At 42.4% G+C, this 20,914-nt stretch overlaps 1 protein-coding gene and 1 long non-coding RNA gene across 9 annotated transcripts in view; one reads left to right on the forward strand and one right to left on the reverse strand.

Annotated features, from left to right (window-relative positions):
* AGL (amylo-alpha-1,6-glucosidase and 4-alpha-glucanotransferase) overlaps positions 1 to 11,870 on the forward strand; it is a 204,577-nt gene extending 192,707 nt beyond the window's left edge. For all 8 annotated transcript variants that reach the window (XM_073593290.1, XM_073593288.1, XM_073593289.1 and 5 more), the window contains 3 exons: positions 4,781 to 4,868; positions 4,947 to 5,080; positions 11,099 to 11,870. In XM_073593290.1, the coding sequence (XP_073449391.1) occupies positions 4,781 to 4,868; positions 4,947 to 5,080; positions 11,099 to 11,216 (340 nt within the window). In that variant the 3' untranslated portion in view covers positions 11,217 to 11,870. The remainder of the gene's footprint in view (positions 1 to 4,780; positions 4,869 to 4,946; positions 5,081 to 11,098) is intronic.
* A 337-nt stretch (positions 11,871 to 12,207) lies between these two features.
* Positions 12,208 to 20,914, reverse strand: part of LOC141103567 (uncharacterized) — a 48,886-nt gene continuing 40,179 nt past the window's right edge. Inside the window, exons 2-3 of the long non-coding RNA XR_012235337.1 lie at positions 15,297 to 15,374; positions 12,208 to 12,408 (exon numbers count right to left, since the gene is read on the reverse strand). This is a non-coding gene — a long non-coding RNA (uncharacterized lncRNA). The remainder of the gene's footprint in view (positions 12,409 to 15,296; positions 15,375 to 20,914) is intronic.

The following is a 20,914-nucleotide window of genomic DNA, read 5'->3' on the forward strand; positions in this document are numbered from 1 at the left end:
GGCACAATGACATTTGTGCAAATTTTTATGAAACAATATTGTCATTAAAAATACACTAAAATCATTATATTGTCAGAAAATACAGTACATTTTACAAAATTCCTACCAAATATAAAAGCTTAACTTGTATTGAGTTAATAAATAATAAATCTTTATAATTTTTAAATTCACCTTATTGCAAAATGGTGGAAGCTGAAAGTACGCAAAAATTTATATAACCACATTACTCAAAATCTGAAGGATTTTATTGTTCCCTTACAGCTTTCAGAGTTTGTTAATGACCCCCCCCAAAACCATATATTTTCTGAAAGCATAGGACCTGATTTTTAAGGCCCCACGATATTTGCGCAAATGTTTACCAAGGCAATATTTTCGCTAAAAAATAACACTGAAATCAATATTCACAGATACACACAGCAAATTTTACAAAATTCTTACTAAATATAAAAGCTTAACCTGTATTGAGTTAATAAATATTTGTAAATTTTAAATTGCGCCTTTTTGAGAAACTAGTGAAAATCTTTAAAAATCTGGAGGTTTACCTTCTTCACTTACAGCTTTCAGAATTTGTAAAAGACCCCCCCAAACCATACATTTTCTGAAAGCACATGGCCAGTAGAATCAAAAGAAGGTGCTATTGATTTTTAAGGCACTGCAATATTTGCGCAAATGTTTATCAAAACAATATTTTTGCTAAAAATACACTAAAATCATTAATAGCTGATTCATACATGGCAAAATGTACAAAATTCCTGCTAAATTCCTTCCAAATATAAAAGTGAAAACTGTATTGAGTTAATAAATAACAAATATTTGTACATTTGAAAACTGAAGGTACGCAAAACTGTAAATAAAAACAATTTGCTCTAAAAATCCGGAGGTTACCATTTTTCACTTACAGCTTTCAGAATTTGAAAACTAGACATTTTCTGAAAGCACATGACCTATAGAATAAACAAAAGTGCTACTGATTTTTTGGGCCCTGCAATAATTGCGCAAATGTTCATCATATCGCTATTTTCACAAAAAATACACTAAAATCATTAACAGTGCACATAAACACAACATAACTTACAAAATTCCTGCTAAATTACTACTTGAGCATCATTCACATGTGGCATACTAAAGTGTACGCCCATGGAGGGTCATGTTTACCCACATGGGGTTGCACAGGTTTTCCATGCATCCCCGTACAGGCAGTTCCATTTCTGTAAATTTGGATGCAAAGGCTGAACAGGCATAGCTGCTGTTCCCAATTTGACATCCTTGTGGGTGTGGGTACATGACCCCGAATGCAGACAGTGTGAGCTCAGGGACATGCAGGCGGACCTACATGGATGTTAAAATGGGAGCAACGGCTCTTTTCGTGCAGTTGCTACATCCCAAATGACATCAACGGGACTGCCTGCACAGAGATGCATGGAACACCTGTGCTTCCCTGTAAAGGTACGCTGCGTATGCCCTGTGTGAACAAGGCCCTAGGCTCCTTTCACACAAACAGATTGATCGGGTCTGCCAGTCTGTTTTTCAGTTGGGCCCAATCAGACCACTCATTGTTCTCTATGGAGAGGCTGATGTATATGGACATGTGTCCGTTTACAGCCACTTGCATGCGATACGATCCAGTTCACGAAAAACAGATGGATGGGGATCCCATTCTCAATCCATCTAGTAGATCGGATCGGATGGTATCCGATGGAAATGGACAGGCCGGTCCATTTCCATCTGACCGCCCCGTAGAGAACAGCGTGCTGTGTCCGCTCTGCATCAGCGGAGCAGACGTGGACCTGTCATCCGCCTGCTCAGCGGGGAGCAGCAGACATATCCCCCACTGAGCAGGCGGATCTGCTTGACAGAGTCTGCTCCATGTGAAAGGGGTCTTACCAGGAGCAGCCGTCCATTAAGGGCCCCGCCCCCCTGCAGGGCGCTGGACTTATGGGTTTTTTGGGTTTTTTTTGTTAGAGCCTGAGGCTCTAATTGGCTTGAGAAAGGTTGGGCTTTGCACCCCGAACCCACCCACTTGTGACAATAGCAAATTAATATTTGCTATTGTCTTCAGGCTTCTCCTCCTGGCCAATCAGGACAGATCGGGTTGGCTGGGAGGGCAAGCTGGGGAAGCCGTGGAGGGGTGAGTGCAGGGGGGACTGTCACTGTGGAGAGGTTGAAGGTGGGCGGACCTGGTGGGGGGGGTTTGTTCTTTGCCCCCCCAAAAAAGTTTGGCACCAGCCGCCACTGGATCTTACTATGTTGTTGTTTTTTTAAAAACAATCCTTTTAAAACATTTTTACAGTTACATTTTTACATTTTTTTTTTTTTGTGGGGGTCTTTGGTGAGATATCAGAGGTCCCCTGTATATACGCCCGTGGGGCAAATATTATTCATAATTACCTTGTGAATGGTTGACAGATTGATCTCTTGGAGCAATCATCTTACTCATTTCTAGCGGGGAATCACCACCTGCATTATGAAAGTCTCTACCAAAAACACCTCACTGGAAAGAAAACTATTTTTTTCTTTTTATGCATAAGGCTGGTCATAAATGGGCAAATGTCAAACTGGGAATGTCAGGTAGTGTGTCACAATTTCTGGTGCATGTCTTGCAACCTGGCCAGTGATGACAGACTTGCACAAGCTGTTTACTACATCCTTGCCTACTCTTAGTGAAAAAAGGGAAAGATCTGGCCTGTCACACAGAGATACAATCTTTGTTTAACCACTTCACCTCTAGAGCATCTCAATTCTTGGCTATAAAATTACTTAAAAGGACTTTCTGGAAAGCAAAGGCTCTGTAGAATGAAAAGATAATGGTAGCAATTTTTTATTTGTACAACATTTAATCAAACTTATTTTCTGGAAATAAGGGGCGGGGTCACCAGGTGACATCACCCGGTGGCCACGCCCCATGCCTATATAATTGGTTGTGGACCTCGCTCACGGCATTACAGCGAGAGGGAGCAACGTGTCAACATCTCTGGAAAAGAAGAGAAGAGGGAAGAAGACGTCTCAAAAGACCGGGCTCCTCCGCTAGCAAAAGAGCAGAAGATAGCGGAGGAGCCTGGCAGAAGGAAGAATGCACCGGAGAAGAACCAGAGAGCGTGGAGACGACAATGGAGAGAGGGAGAAGAGGCCTGAGAGACCCCCGAAGTCGGAAGAAGACCCCTGGAGCTGCCTAATAAATTACTTTTAAAACCTGTGTTGTGGTGTTTTTTTTTTTTATTGACACTTTTTCGTCAGGTGAATGGGTAGGGGTACGATGTACCCCATACTCATTCACATAGGGTGGGGGGCCGGGATTTGGGGGCCCCCTTATTAAAGGGGGCTCCCAGATTGCGATAAGCCCCCCCGCCCGCAGACCCTGGCAACCAACGGCCAGGGTTGTCGGGAAGTGGCCCTTGTCCTCATCAACATGGCATGACAAAGCACCAACCCCCCCATGTTGAGGGCATGCGGCCCAGTATGGTTGGGGGGGGGGGGCGATCGCTCATTCCCACCCCCTTTCCTAACCGACCGGGCTGCCAGCTCGGATAAGGGTCTAGTATGGATTTTGGGGGGACCCCCACACCAATTTTTCGGCGTAAGGGGGTTCCCCTTGGAATCCATACCAGACTGAAGGGCCTGGTATGCTCTTGGAGGGGAACCAATGCCGGTTTTTTATTTAAAATTTGGCGTGGAGTTCCCCCTCAAGATTCATACTAAACAGTGCCTGGCATTGGCGGGGATCCAAGTTGGAACCCCTGTGCTTGTCATTGGGAAAGGAAAAAACATTTTTCCTTTCCTGATGAGTGAGCCAGCTCAGCGCTGCTATCCGCAGCTGACACAGTGCACTGGACGCAGTCAATTCTATTTTTTCTATCCGCACAAAACCACAGGTGATCAAAACGCAGCTGAACGCAGTGTGTGAATGGGGCCATAGGAAAGCATTGTGTGCTTTTAGCTGCTGTAGAAAACTAGAAAATCCGCAGCTAAAAGCACCATTCAATCTGTCCGTGTGAAAGTGGCCTAAAAGTGATGTGTATAGCCTCCCAGATCACTTTTAAATTATAGCCGCTGGCTAAGCAAAACAAGCACAAGCTCGTGGATGCTACTGCAGTCACAAGCTTGTGCCTAACCCTTCACTCTCTGGACATACTGTGTACATCCAAAGAGCTGAGCAGGTTAACAAATAAACATTTAATCGATGACAAAGGACTTTTAAAGCACTGTGGGTTAGCTAAAGAGACAGCACAGCAGGAGAAGCTTGCTTTGCAACTGCTTTTGTATGATTACTACCGTTTGCCGAGCCTTGTATTAATGGAGGAGTCACCACTGTAATAACTCAATCTAGTTCTGTGTACAATAGGCTTCTTTGCAGCACAGATGAAATAGCTGAATATGTGAAAAGTAAACTTAGAGTCTCATCTGCTGGCTGCAGAGAAGACTGCATACCATAAATATGCATATTTTATTGATTTAAAAAATAAATAAATGTGTTTTTTTTTTTTTTTTTAGTTCTGACCACAACAAAGCTCCTCTTTAAAAGTGCATACACCAAATCCTTCTAAAGTTTTTTTGTTGTTGTTGTTTGTTGCTGAAATGATAGATGCTGAATTAGCATATTTACAACTACTCATTGTTAAATACTGTAAATATGCATTTAGTAAACAATTGGAGAAGCAGAGTGAAAGAGCCAAAGCCTGAATTCATGTACTTGATACCTTGATAGTAATTAACTGACAAAGAATGTATCACATTGCACTGTTTGTACTCTGTGTGAACACTAATGAATTATTTGCCTTTTTAGTGACATGGTATACTGTGGAGTATATGACAACGCTCTGGATAATGATAATTACAATCTTGCAAAAGGATTTAATTACCACCAAGGACCTGTAAGTTCAATGCCAAATTAATTTACATTGAGATGCGTCCATCCTGGGCAGAGTTGTGAACTGTGTCTTCTTTTTCAGGAATGGCTCTGGCCCATCGGGTATTTTCTGCGTGCCAAGCTGCACTTTGCAAAGCTTATAGACCGTGAAACATACCAGAAGACAGTGGTTTTAGTGAAGAATGTTCTGTCTCATCACTACATACATCTAGAAAGGTGAGGCAAGTGAGATGAGGTTGTGTTCACTGTCCAGAAATCTTTATTTAGCTTTGGCTGTAGATTATTTACAGCAATTGCTCCATGAAATCAGCAGAACAAGGAGAGAAAAATCTTAGCCACCGCACTCCATACAAGCCCAGCCACCGCACTCCATACAAGCCCAGCCACCGCACTCCATACAAGCCCAGCGTGTAATCGGTGATAACAGTCCCAGCCTAATTCCATCCAGGCCATCCCCCCAACATGTTGCGCCCCACTGATGGGGTTTAGTCACAGAGGTAAGCTTATCTCCATGATTAAGCCCTGTGGGTGGGACGAAACATGTCTGAGGACGTGACATGGATAGAGTTTGGTTGGGGCTGATATCACCTATTACATGCTGGGCTTGTATGGTGTGTGGTGGCTGAGATTTTTCTCTTCTTATTACATGGAGTCACGGCGGACTCCTAGCCTGACCTGCACCCTCAGTGGGATACACCAAATTGAGGACATAGATGCCAGGGCAGAGACCCTAAAGTAATTTTAGGTTCACAGTTGCTACATGAGATTACTGTGCATTGGATTTTGGCATTAAGAGACAGATGCTGGTATATTACCCTGTTTCCCCGAAAATAAGACCTAGCGTGATTGTCGGTGATGGCTGCAATATAAGCCCTACCTCCCAAATAAGCCCTAGTTAAAGTCCCTGTAGGTCTTATTTTCAGGGTAGGGCTTATTTTCGGGGAATCAGGGTAGGGCTTATTTGGGGGGTAGGGCTAATATTGCAGCCATCACGCTAGGTCTTATTTTCGGGGAAACAGGGTCGGGCCTTTGGTGCCTAAACAAGTAAAATGTAATATGTGTAAGAAGCCACTCCATAAAACGTAGAAGCAAGAAACAACATAACATTGACCTGACCCAAGCAGTTTTCACACCCACAAAGGCTATATGTCACATTCTCTTTACCCCTGTCCCCACATGCAAAAGCAGCCATACATACAGTTCTGTATTCTTTGTATGGGTGTTAGTTGTTTATATTAGGCAGAGGAAGTAGAAGAAAGGTGTGAGGTGCTGGATCTCTTTGCTCAAGTTAGGCCTTGTTCATCCAGCAATGATGCCTGTGTAGCGTGAATAGGCATTTATTGCAGCGTCTCTTGACTCCCAGGTGCTACGTTGCAAGCAGCCCCTTGAAGTCTATTGATATGCAGTGGTCGCACGAACACCGTCCCTAATCCTAATGTGCAGGTGAGCTGCGCTGAACACAGTGTGCATTCAGGGCTGCTCACCTACATGTCTGTCACATTAGGATGAGCAGAAAATCATGGCGCATGGCAAATCAGGCGCATGACGTATATGCAAACGATAGTTCAGGCAAACATACAGCAATAACTGCTGAGATGGTAAATACAGTCTCTGATGCCGGGGCATAGGTTGTGAAGCACTGTGGTGCTGCTATCCTCAGAGTTGAGCCAGCTCTGTAAGGGAGACGAGAAAAGGAAGGAAGGGGGAAGCGCCACCTAAGTGCAGTACTACAAGGGGGTTTATTGGAACAGCGATTAAAAACACTTACAGAATTTAAAAACAAAACAAGCTTATCGTATAGTGGCTCATCCGCCAAAAGTCCTCAATCGTGCATGGTCTGCCGGGTCCAGGCTTCTTGAGAAGCGATGGAAGAGGAATGGACGTTCTTGCGATGCACAGGAAGTCCACACCAACCAGCGTGGAACGCTCCGACGGAAATGACATCAGTAGAGGAAGAAGTGGCTGGGAAAATAACAGGCTACGTGTTTAGAGCTCTCTTCTTCTTCTGAAGGCCTGTAGTGGTAATTCAGTAGTGGAGGAACTACTTTAAAAATCAGTGCGACACCGATGGAGTTGGAGTTGCACCTATTTGAATGCTTCCATTGCAGACAATAGAGTGCGACTTGTCATTCGATTTAAAACTATCAAATTATATGACAAGTCCCACCGGTGTAACCGGAGACATAAACTTGGTCTAAAACTTGAGCACATCCAGTTCCCAACAACCAAACTGATTACTATTGTTGAATTTAGGTGGGTCTACTTTATCTAAGATCACCCAAAGGCTAATGTGGTCCTGACTATACGTTGCACTAAGGACTGTTTCACACAGGCTTCAGCTTGTATAAGAGCAGTGTGAACAGCAAGCTTTGAAAAAGCATTTGTGCAGTTTTTAGCAAGCATTGTTGAAGCTTTTAAAGTATCATCAGTTTATAAATGTTAAACACAGATCCTAATGGGAGTGTTGATTGCCACTTTAAACAAGCTACTAGAAGGCTTGTTCAGGCTTTCAATGTGCTTTAGGCTGGGTTCACACTATTGTGAATTGGATGCGGGAATTCGCATAGCAGGAGATTGTGTCCAGCTCTCTATGGAGCCGGTTCACACACATCCACAGCGGCTCTGGTGCAAATTGCACAGAAGTCCTGTGCGTCTTTTGGTTTGTTTGGGCTGAAATCGGACCTGAAATGGTGAATGGAGACGCACCAGACTCCTGCTGTGAGCCGCTGCGATCTCCATTGTGAATCCAGCCTCAAGAAGTTCTGAAGCCTGCTAGCAACTTGTTCAAAGTGGCAATTGGCACTTCCATTAGGATCTGTGTTCAACATTTAAATAGTGAAGGTAAATGGTACAGGCAATCCTCTAGTTACAAACATCTGACTTACAAACGACTCCTACTTACAAACAGAGGGAGACAACAGGAAGTGAGATGAAATCTACCCCTAGGAAGGTAAATTCACTCCTGTAATGCCCCGTACACACGATCGGATTTTCCCACAACAAATGTTAGATGTGAGCTTGTTGGCTTAAAGTCCGACTGTGTGTATGCTCCATCAAACATTTGTTGGCGGAATTTCCGATCGTGTGTACACAAGTCCGATGCACAAAAGTTCACGCATGCCCGGAATCAAGCAGAAGGAGCTGCACTGGCTATTGAACTTCCTTTTTCTCTGCTCGTCATACGTCTTGTGTTCTCACGTTCAGAATTGTTGGCCAACATTTGTGTGACCGTGTGTGTGCAAGACAAGTTGGAGCCAACAACCTTCAAACAAAAATCCACGGTCTTGTTGTCGGAAAGTCCGATCGTGTGTACGGGGCATAAGAGTTATTATGGGAAAAAGGTACCCCCACTAAAGCTTTATCACCAAGGCTTGTTTCCACAACAACCCAAAATTTTCAAAATCCAATTGTCATTGGGACAGAAAGTGAGGTGAAATCTTCTTCTGAACAGGGGCACAGACAGCAAAAAAAATGTTACAGGAGTGATAACCCTTCCCTATATTATCCAAAAACCTTCAAAAATAGTTTTTTTGGCTAGAGTTACACTTAAAAAATGTACCTGTTCCGACTTACAAACAGATTCAACTTAAAAACAAACCTACATACCCTGTTTGTAACCCGGGGACCGCCTGTAGTTTTAAAACTTCAACAAAGCTTGCTAAAAGCTCTGCAAATGCTTTTTCAAAGCTTGCTGTTCACACTGCTCTTATACAAGCAGAAGCTTGTGTGTGAAAGTGGCCTTCATGTTTGCAGCCCTCTCCTGCCTCCTACAATTCCCTAATGGGCAGTGAGGAAGACCATCATAGGTGAAGGGATATTTTAGCTTGCTGTCCACCATTTTAGCTATACACCCTTGTAAAACTGTGTATCCATTTTAGAATAAATATGTATACGTGATGTTTATGAGAAGTTAAGTTTCATGTTTCTGCAAAACATTTGATTTCCCCAAAATGATGTGCTATCCTTCTCCTGTTAGCCTTTTCCTGTTAGTTTCTAGATGAGTTATTAGGGCGTCATATTTTCTGCATGTACTCAGTAATGTTCTATTTTTCCTTGTTTTAGAACATCCTATATGTCTGTATCTTTACCATATATTAATGTAAGGGTTGGACCTTCGTTGTGATGTCATTTTGCTTATATAAGCTGAAATCCGGAAATAAATCGGCAGATCACTCTGAGAACTGCATGTATTGAGTGCATGTCATAACTTCCTATCAGAGTAAATTTTGTTAACCACTTACCGAGCGGCTCCTGTACATATACGTTGGCACTTTGAAGGTGGACATATCGGTAACGGCAGCAGCTGCTGCCACAACCAAGGTATCCACCTTTACAGGAGCCGGTCGTGTTTCCGATAATGGTGGTCTCTGCAGCGGGTTCGCAGCGAGATCACCGTTATCAGCGGTGGGAGAGGTGCCACCCCCCTCCCGCCGCTCTCCCGCGCCCTCCGCCGCTTACCGGAGCCGTCGGTAGCGGTGGTGGCGATCGGGACCTGTCACTTCCTCGGTATGGAGACGAGTGAGGCTAAGATGGCCCCCACCTGTCTCCATACCATAGGAAGGCGGAAGCGACGTCATAACGTCAGCTCCGCCCATTTTTAAAGGCATATTTTTTTGTTGTCATTTTTTTTTTTTTTTTTTTGCATTTAAGTCCAAATATGAGATCTGAGGACTTTTTGACCCCAGATCTCATATTTAAGAGGACCTGTCATGCTTTTTTCTATTATTATATTTCTATATTTCTATTATATCTTTGCTTGTGACACCATATTCGCTTTCTTTAAGTCGCATGACGCCTTTTTTATTTTTACAGTTGTGAAACACATAATATTTATGGATATTAGTTTCTAAAGGAATAAAAGTGATCCATGATTTTTTTTTTTTTTAAAAACAGTGAAAAAATAAATAAGAAAAAAAAACATTTTTTAAAGCGCCCTGTCCCAACAAGCTCGCACGCAGAAGTGAACGCATACGTGGAACCACACATGCGAGGTATCACCGTGACCGGTAGAGCAAGAGCAATAATTCTAGCCCTAGACCTCCTCTCTAACGCAAAACATGCAACCTGTAGAATTTTTTAAACGTCGCCTATGGAGATTTTTAATGGTTAAAGTTTGATGCCATTCCACGAGCGGGCGCAATTTTGAAGCGTGACATGTTGGGTATCAATTTACTTGGCATAACATTATATTTCACAATCTAAACAAAAAATGGGCTAACTTTACTGTTGTCTTATTTTTTTTATTCAAAAAAGTGAATTTTTTCCCAAAAAAGTGCGCTTATAAGACCGCTGCGCAAATACGTTGCGAAAAAAAGTATTGCAATGACCGCCATTTTATTCTCTAGGGCAGGGGTGTCAAACTCAATTTCATTGTGGGGCGCATCAGCATTATGATTGCCCTCAAAAGGACCGGTTGTATCTGTAAGATTAGATGTCCAATGCATCCCCTCCCCTTACATGAGATGTCAAGAGCCACCCCACCATCAGAAGTTGAGTCCCCCACTCTCCCTTACATCACAGTGCACCCCCCTTTCCTTATGCTGCTGCTGGGAAGAAGCTGGATGCATTGCTTGAAAGCAGAAAGTAGGGGTCTGGAAGAGGACCAGAGCTCTCCTGCAGCTGCAGGAGAGGTGCGAGGGCCACATGAAATTGCCTGGAGGGCCATATTCGGCCCGCGGGCCTTGTGTTTGACACCTGTGCTCTAGGGTGTTAGAAAAAAAACAATATATAATGTTTGGGGGTTCTAAGTAATTTTCTAGCAAAAAAACCTGTTTTAAACATGTAAACACCTAAAATCCAAAACGAGGCTGGTCCTTAAGTGGTTAAACTCCTGCTGTAGGGTTTACGATATAGCATTAGGAGCATTAGTATTTTGCTTATTGTGGCATCTCTTCAATGAATGGTGACTGGTAATACGACGACATGGGTTGCATTTAGTACAAAGTGGGGTTGACTTGCCAAAACTGGAGAGTGCAAAATCTGGTGCTGCTCTGCATGGAAACCAATCAGCTTCCAGGTTTTATTGTCAACGCGTAATTGAACAAGCTGATGTTAGAAGCTGATTGGCTACCATGCACAGCTGCACCAGATTTTGCTCTCTCCAGTTTTAGTAAATTGGCCCCAAAGCTCTTTTGATTTAAGACTATACATTAGGTTTAGCATGACTAAGTGACTGATATCTTCTGTACAAACAATGTCTTTGGCTTTTGTAATAATTTAAATTCTCCCCCACAGATCCTCCTGGAAAGGTCTCCCGGAACTCACCAATGAGAATGGCCAATATTGCCCATTCAGCTGCGAGACGCAGGCCTGGTCCCTATCTGTAATACTGGAAGTCTTGCATGACCTTTAGATATAGTGATCATCTTGTATGAGCAATAAATTATTGATGGTTCTGTAACTTTCCTCTGAAGAGGATCTTTCTATATGTTGAAGAGGACTGATACCCTTAATATCTGCTAGCTGGTGACTTTACTGTGATGGGAAAACCATATAACAGGGACACTAACTGTTAACGCTTTAGTCACTGAAACAAATATGAGTTGCTTTGTTTACTTTGCACATTACACCTGTCTCATCCGTCATTAAATAATCATGTTTGTGCCACCATTTAAAATCTACAGCCCACCATTGTATACAATGTTTTATCCTTTTCTTACACTTCTTAATGTAAATAAAATCACAGAGACCCCGAAGCTTAGGACGTTCCATTGGAAGCAATGGTGTATAGATGGTCACTGCTGGGTCTGTTGCTAAGGGTCAGTGTTGTGATATAGGGATCAGACTTTCTTAAAATTATCTGTAAAATTAAAATTGCATGATTAGAACGAGTTGCAGTCAGGTGGGACTAGAAGTGGCGGAAATAACAAACTGTGTGTCAGTGATTTCCTATAGAAAAAATAGAATGTTTGAGGCACTGCATAGCTCATTTTAATGAGTTTGTGATGAGGCTTGTTGTTTACAGTCTGCTGTATATCTGTGCAATAAAACTATATAACTCACTGTTTTTAATGGACTTTTTGTTGTCTTTCACCACTTACTGATCGGAAAGGTTTTACCCCCTTCATGACCAGGCAAATTTTTGTGATACAGCACTGCGTTATAACCGACAATTTTTAATTAAAAAAAATTTTTTTTTAATTCTTTTATTTAAAATTTCACAAGTAAAATACATAGATAACATAAATCAAAAGAATATGTTTGAACAATAAAATAACATTGAAGTACATTATCAGACAAGTATTTACAATATTTACATAACCCTCCCACTTCCCTCCCAAAACCCACCCACAAAAACCCAAAAGTACATAACAACAGTAAAGAAAATAAAGACATCTCACAACAATAAATATATCAAGAATGTTTCAAAACAACAATAAAGATAACAAGAACATTAACAAAACAACCCACTCCCATCCCTCATAGCGAAAAAAATGACAAACTATCCCTATTATATACTATCCCTCCACCCTATCCCTGCACAAACAAAAAACACTCCTATATACTTTCTCCACACTGTCCCTTCATGACCATCTGTACTCACCCTGAAAAACAAAAATAAAAAAGGTTAATCGTTCAAGAATAAACATTAACATAATTCACATATTTACATTATATACACTATTGTTTCCACTCCTCCAATTTCCATAATTTCTTTGCATCCTTCTCTCCTAACTTCTTATAATCGTAATATGCATAATTGTAAACCTTTCCTCAGACCATTGCCATGCACTCTTTCACTTTAACCACTTCCTGCCTAAAAATCAAAATATTCCGAACATCCCACAAAACTCTTTAACACAATTCACAACAATCCATAACAACCTCTCCTCATTTCTCCCCAAATCACACAAACCATATAACACCATCTCATATGTTACACTAGTCACACTAGTCAATCCCTCAATCATCTTTTCCATCCTTTTCCATATTTTCTTCGCATAGCGACACTCCCAGAACACATGTACCACCCTCTCAATCCCCCCACACCCCAGCCTTGGACACACCTCACTGTCCACAAACCTCCATCTTCTCTGAAACTCCCTTGTAGGCAAACACCCATGCACTCCCATCCATGAAATATCCTTCTGTCTATTATCCACTCCCTTACAGCACACATTCTTCCAAACTTTCTTACATTCGGCTACTCTTAAACCACCTATTCCTTCCATCTCCTCCCTTTCTTTCAGTATCTGCATAACCTTCTTACTCTCACACCATTTATCTTGCGTCACATCCTGCAACCCATACCTCCTCATACACCTTTCAATCCTCACATAAAACCAAGGCACAACAAAACATACAGGTTTCCTCAAATCAACTTCACACAACGTATATTTCCGTGACACACTCCCACATGCATATTTTACCATACACCCTGCAACATTCTCTTTCTCAATCTCACACACATACTTACATACTTCACCACCAGAAATTTCTCAATACTCACCATACCTTTCCCGCCATTCATTACTCCTTTTATTACCTTCTCTCTTTTCAACTTCTCTATCTTAGACGACCAAAAAAAGGAAAAACACACTCTAACAATTTGTTTCATCACTCTATCTGGCGCTGGAAACACATAATATAAAAATAACAAAATCGTAATCACAACAGCCTTCACAATCAACACCTTCCCTTCCAACGATAAAGTCCTTAAAGACCAAAAATCAATTTTCTTTTTTACTTTCACCAACGCATCCTGCCAACTCTCTCTCCCATACAAATCAGAATCAAACTTGACACCTAAAATCCTCACTCCTCCCTCACAAAACTTCCAACCACACTGTTCAATCCCCCATCATGCACCAAACAATTTACACTCACTTTTCCCCATATTCACACAAAAACCACTTGCCATACAAAAAATCTCAATCAACAACTTCACTCTTTTCAGTCCTGCCATAACTCTACAAATCACTGTAACATCATCCATATATCCTATTACTTTCAAAACCCTGCCACCACTCCCTGGCACCTCCACCCCTCTCACACACTTATCTTTCATCAACATCCTTAACAAAGGTTCAATCACACAAATAAACAACACGGGTGATAACGGGCAACCCTGTCTCACACCCGACCTAATGCTTATATCACTTGTCATCCACCAAAACCTTACTTACCATACCTCTATACAAACACTTAATCCACCCAATCAAAGCCTCAGGTAACCCCATCCTCCTCAATACTTTAAACATAAAATCATGTGACACTCTGTCATACGCTTTTTCAAAATCCACGGCCAACACTGCCACTTCCTGATTCCTCTCCTTACAAAACCATAACACATCCCTCAAGCTCACCAAACTTTCTGCAATAGACCTCCCAGGCACCGCACACGCTTATTATATATTTTTTATATATATTTTTTTTATATATTTTTTAATCATTCCTCCTCCTTTTAAGTTTCCCAAAAAACTCAACATACTCTCTTTTCACACCCTCATCCTCCAATAATTCCACATAAAGCTTCCATATACCTTTACCATACATTACCTCCGATTCCATACTCAACACATCCCTCAAGCTCACCAAACTTTCTGCAATAGACCTCCCAGGCACTGCACACGCTTGCTCCTCCCCCACCAATTTTTCCACCACCGCACGCAACCTATTCGCCAATACCTTTGCCACCACCTTATAATCTACATTCAACAATGATATAGGCCTCCAATTTTTCAACTCTTGCTTGTCACCTTTTTTATACAACAAAACAATCACGCTTTTTAACATAGATTCAAGCATCCTCCCCTCTTCCAAAACTTTCATCACCATCTCATACACGCAGTTACCAATCACCTCCCAAAACGTACAATAAAACTCAACTGGCAAACCATCACTCCCAGGCGTCTTTACCTTTCTTCATACTCCCCAGACATTCATCAACTTCACCTTTACCCACTTTCTCCCCTAACATTCTCTTATCCTCCATATCCAGACACATCTCCACCTGCTCCAACACTTCCTTCTCAATCCTCTCATCCCTCATCTTTTCCATTTATAAATCGGAATAAAACTTCCAGATTTCATCTCCCAACCTCTTTTTCCCACTTACCACCTGTCCATTCTCATCCAACACACTTGACAAATCCACCTTCCCACCATATACCTTTTTAAAGAAAAACCGCGTACACTTCTCATCCTTCTCCTTCACTACCATCCTTGCTTGCGACATAATCTCTCTCCCCCTCCGCTCCATTAAGACTCTCAATTTTCCTCTTGCTTCCACAAACTCACACCCCACATTCTCTCCCCATTCCCTTAGTTCTTCCAAATATTCCAATCTCTTCAGCCACCATTCATACGCCTCACGTTCCTTTTTCGCAATCTCACAACCTTTTCTTACAAAAAACCTCTTAGTCTGACCTTTCACCCACTCCCACCACTCAATCACACTTAAAAAAATCATTCTTCCTTTACCATACATTACCTCCGATTCCAAACTCACAACACACTCGATCCGACCATGGTCCGAGAAAGGCTCCCGCTGAATCATAAAGGATTCCGGCTGCAAATTTTTTTAAATAAAACAAAAATCAATTCTAGATTTCACAGTACCCTTATCACTAAAATAAGAAAACCCACCACCTTAACCCAAACAACCGCAAAATCTCACCCAACTCCTTCCCAGATTTATCAACATCCCCACCACCACCTCCATCCCCACACCTATCCCCATTACGTAAAATACAATTAAAATCCCCCAACACAATAATAGGATCCCCCCCCCAAAAAAAACTTCATTTTCTCAAACAAATCCAATCTCCCCTTTTTATCAACCGGTGCATACACACAAAATAACTTAAAACAAACACCCCCATATTCCAAAGTAACAAATAAACATCGTCCCACCTCCACCTTCCTTAACCACTTCAGCCCCGGAAGGATTTACCCCCTTCCTGACCAGAGCACTTTTTACAATTCGGCACTGCGTCGCTTTAACTGCTAATTGCGCGGTCATGCAATGCTGTACCCAAACGAAATTTGCGTCCTTTTCTTCCCACAAATAGAGCTTTCTTTTGATGGTATTTGATCACCTCTACCGTTTTTATTTTTTGCGCTATAAACGGAAAAAGACCGAAAATTTTGAAAAAAAATATTTTCTACTTTTTGTTATAAAAAAAATACAATAAACTCTATTTTAGTCATACATTTAGGCCAAAATGTATTCGGCCACATGTCTTTGGTAAAAAAAATTTCAATAAGCGTATATTTATTGGTTTGCGCAAAAGTTATAGCGTCTACAAACTAGGGTAGATTTTCTGGAATTTGCACAGCTTTTAGTTTATGACTGCCTATGTCATTTCTTGAGGTGCTAAAATGGCAGGGCAGTACAAAACCCCCCCAAATGACCCCATTTTGGAAAGTAGACACCCCAAGGAAATTGCTGAGAGGCATGTTGAGCCCATTGAATATTTATTTTTTTTGTCCTAAGTGATTGAATAATGACAAAAAAAAAAATTTACAAAAAGTTGTCACTAAATGATATATTGCTCACACAGGCCATGGCCATATGTGGAATTGCACCCCAAAATACATTCAGCTGCTTCTCCTGAGTACGGGGATACCACATGTGTGGGACTTTTTGGGAGCCTAGCCGCGTACGGGGCCCCGAAAACCAAGCACCGCCTTCAGGATTTCTAAGGGCATACATTTTTGATTTCACTCCTCACTACCTATCACAGTTTTGAAGGCCATAAAATGCCAAGATGGCACAAACCCCCCCCCCCCCCCCAAATGACCCCATTTTGGAAAGTAGACACCCCAAGCTATTTGCTGAGAGGCATGGTGAGTATTTTGCAGCTCTCATTTGTTTTTGAAAATGAAGAAAGACCAGAAAAATGTTTTTTTTTTTTCTTTTTTCAATTTTCAAAACTTTGTGACAAAAAGTGAGGTCTGCAAAATACTCACTATACCTCTCAGCAAATAGCTTGGGGTGTCTACTTTCCAAAATGGGGTCATTTGGGGGGGTTTTGTGCCACCTGGGCATTCCATGGCCTCCGAAACTGTGATAGGCAGTGAAGAGTGAAATCAAAAATTTACGCCGTTAGAAAGCCTGAAGGCGGTGCTTGGTTTTCGGGGTCCCGTACGTGGCTAGGCTCCCAAAAAGTCTCACACATGTAGTATCCCTGTACTCAGGAGAAGCAACAGAATGTATTTTGGGGTGTAATTTCACATATTCCCATGGCATGTTTGAGCAATATATCATTTAGTGACAACTTTGTGCAAAAAAAAAAAAATTTGTCTCTTTCCTGCAGCTTGTGTCACAATATAAAATATTCCATGGACTCGACATGCCTCTCAGCAAATAGCTCGGGGTGTCTACTTTCCAAAATGGGGTCATTTGGGGGGGTTTTGAACTGTCTTGGCATTTTATGCACAACATTTAGAAGCTTCTGTCACACATCACCCACTCTTCTAACCACTTGAAGACAAAGCCCTTTCTGACACTTTTTGATTAGATGAAAAAATTATTTTTTTTTTGCAAGAAAATTACTTTGAACCCCCAAACATTATATATTTTTTTAAAGCAAATGCCCTACAGATTAAAATGGTGGGTGTTTCATTTTTTTTTTTCACACAGTATTTGCGCAGCGATTTTTCCAAAGCATTTTTTGTGGAAAAAACACACTTTTTTAAATTTTAATGCACTAAAACACACTATATTGCCCAAATGTTTGAAATAAAAAAGATGATCTTAGGCCGAGTACATGGATACCAAACATGACATGCTTTAAAATTGCGCACAAACGTGCAGTGGCAACAAAATTAATACATTTTTAAAAGCCTTTAAAAGCCTTTACAGGTTACCACTTTAGATTTACAGAGGAGGTCTACTGCTAAAATTACTGCCCTCGATCTGACCTTCGCGGTAATACCTCACATGCATGGTGCAATTGCTGTTTACATTTGACGCCAGACCGACGCTTGCGTTCGCCTTAGCGCGAGAGCAGGGGGGACAGGGGTGCTTTTTTTTTTTTTTTTTTTTTTTTTTTCTTTATTATTTTTTTTGCTTTTTTATCTTATTTTTAAACTGTTCCTTTCATTTTTTTTTTTAAATCATTTTAATTGTTATCTCAGGGAATGTAAATATCCCCTATGATAGCAATAGGTAGTGACAGGTACTCTTTTTTGAAAAAATTGGGGTCTATTAGACCCTAGATTTCTCCTCTGCCCTCAAAGCATCTGACCACACCAAGATCGGTGTGATAAAATGCTTCCCCAATTTGCCAATGGCGCTGTTTACATCCGGCGAAATCTAAGTCATAAAATGCTCGTAGCTTCCGGTTTCTTAGGCCATAGAGATGTTTGGAGCCACTCTGGTCTCTGATCAGCTCTATGGTCAGCTGGCTGAATCACCGGCTGCATTCTCAGGTTCCCTGTTGAGACAGGAGAGCCAGAGAAAAACAAGGAAGACGGTGGGGGCATTCCCTCCCACGGCTTGTAAAAACAGTCTAGAGGCTAATTAGCCGCTAGGATTGCTTTTACATGAAAGCCGACCGCTGGCTGAAAAGAATGATACCAAGATGATACCTAAACCTGCAGGTATCATTCTGGTATAACCACTCAAAGTCGTGAATGGCGTACCTGAAGACAAAAAAATGGTTAACGATAAAACACAGTAAACAGTAAAGTATAAAAAATTGCATACCTGAAAAACAAACATGATAGAACATAATAACAATAAAACATTGCAGAATACAATACAGTAAAAAAGAGCAGAACAATAGAGAGAATAGAGAGAGAACAATAAAACGACAACTATTTTTTTTTATTTTATATTTTTGTTTGTGTTTTTTTTTTTTTTTTTTACACTTTTTTTTGTAACTGTAACTTTTATAACTGTAACCGGTTCCAGCTTCGGGTCTCTCAAAATGCGATGGCATCTTGGGAGACCCTGTGAAAGTGTGCCTAGTCTGTGCAATGCTGTACCCTACGCTAATACTCAACTAGTGAATGGTAGCATTCAAAACATTCACCAATGCAAAGACCAGGATTGTCAGGACAGGAGGGACAATAATAGCGGGTGTCACCCTATATCCGCGCTTGCTGCAGACACGACATCTTTTTTGGGGGGTTCGTTGGGTAGGGGTACTCGGGAGGACATAAAGAAAATGCCTCTCATGCAGCCGACTGCATTTGGTTGGGGATGTGAATGGGGGAAGTACGGGCGCTGCAGAAGTGGTGGGTTCCCAATTAGGATTGGCGAATGCAGCAGGAAGGGCATTATGGGCACGACGGGCCTGTTTGTCTTCTTCTTGGTGGCAGCGGGACACTACTTGTGCTTGCCACCTCACCAGCTTGAACTGCACTTATGGGACTCGCCACGTCACCAAGTGTTACTGCAGTGCTGGTTTGACTACGACCGGGGTGTACTAGGCCACTGGTGCTTGCCAGTTCACCAAAACGCTACAAAAAAACTATTAGCGATCGCAGGGATCAGGCCTGACTCTGCGAACGCTGTAGTTATGCGTTTAGTGTTTTGTAAGTGACAGTGATCGATTGATACTGCACTTGGGTGAGCTGGGCTGGGCCGGGCGGAGGGGCAAAACGCAGGTGCTAGCAGGTATCTGGGCTGATCCCGCTAACACTGCGTTTTTGGGAACCCTAAACTGCTGGGGACGCTAGTATAGATCTGATCGGATCAGATATTGATCCGTACAGATACTATACCACTAAGGGAGGCGTATGCTGCGTGCGTGGGTGTTAGCGGTACTGGCGCTAATCTGACGCTGCCTGGGGCGACGCATATCACCGCCGGGTGATCAGGGGGCTAAACCTTTATTCGGTAATAAACGGCGGGTGACCTGACACTATAAAAAATAAACGAACTAACCAGCGTCACCCGTAACGGTTATACGGTGATCAGTGGTGAAAGGGTTAACTAGGGGGCAATCAAGGGGTTAAAACATTTATTAGGTAGTATATGGGGGTCCCTGTCGCTATAAAACGCTGACGCGAACCTAAATATTTACGCCCCTAACTAGCGTCACCAGTGACACTAATACAGCAATCAGAAAAATGATCGCTTAGCGACACTGGTGACAGGGGGTGATCAAGGGGTTAAAACTTTATTAGGGGGGGTTAGGGGGGTACCCTAGACCTACAGGGGGCTAAACCTAACTGTCCTACCACACTAACTGTCACAAACTGACACCATGCAGTAATCAGGAAAAAAAAAAAAAACACTGCTTGGTGTCAGGGTGACAGGGAGGGGTGATTGGGGGGGGATCGGGGGTGTAATATATGCCTGGCATGTTCTACTGTGTGTGTGTTTTACACTTACTCAGATGTCTTCTCTCCTCGGCACCGGAACGGAAACTGCCGAGCCGAGGAGAGATGACATCACATCCTCTGCCTGTGTGTACTATACAGAGGCAGGGGATGTTTCTCATTGGCTGGGAGCGATCGCGAGGGGGGGGCCACGATCGGATGGCCTCCCCCTCATCTCTGATCGCTCCCAGACAAATGCCGACCGCCGCTGGCACCGGGGGGGGGTCCGATCGGACCCCCCACCCGCGGGAAGGCAATCACGTACCAGGTACGTGATTTTGCCTGCCCGTGCCATTCTGCTTACGTATATAGGCGTGAGGCGGTCGGCAAGTGGTTAAAATCTTAATTTTTTTATTTTTAATAAGAATCCCCACGCCACTATTCCTGCTTCGACCCAATGACCATACTGCCTCCCCCTGGGTCCATCTTGCAGTATGTGGTTCCTCCCTCATGTTGCAGTCCTGTAAGCAAAAAATATCGTTAGCATACCCAGACAAGATGTTAAAAATTGCTGCCCGTCTAGATGCCGTCCCAGTGCTTCTGCAATTGAGGGAAGATACCCGTAAGGCCATAGAAAATTAGGAAGGGATCATATTCCTGTCATGACTTTTTCTTTTTACCACTTTTATCCCTGGCCCTAGTCCTTGGTCCCACCCCTGACCCGGAACTCACCCCCCCCTGTTTTTTTCTTTGCCTTCTCCTTTGGTACCTTGCAGTACCCCATCACCTCCTGCAGCTCGTACACCTGACCAGTGCTCACGTAAGATGGTGCTT

The sequence above is a fragment of the Aquarana catesbeiana genome, linkage group LG07 (genome assembly GCF_042186555.1).
Source record: "Aquarana catesbeiana isolate 2022-GZ linkage group LG07, ASM4218655v1, whole genome shotgun sequence".
Taxonomy (NCBI): Eukaryota; Metazoa; Chordata; class Amphibia; order Anura; family Ranidae; genus Aquarana; species Aquarana catesbeiana.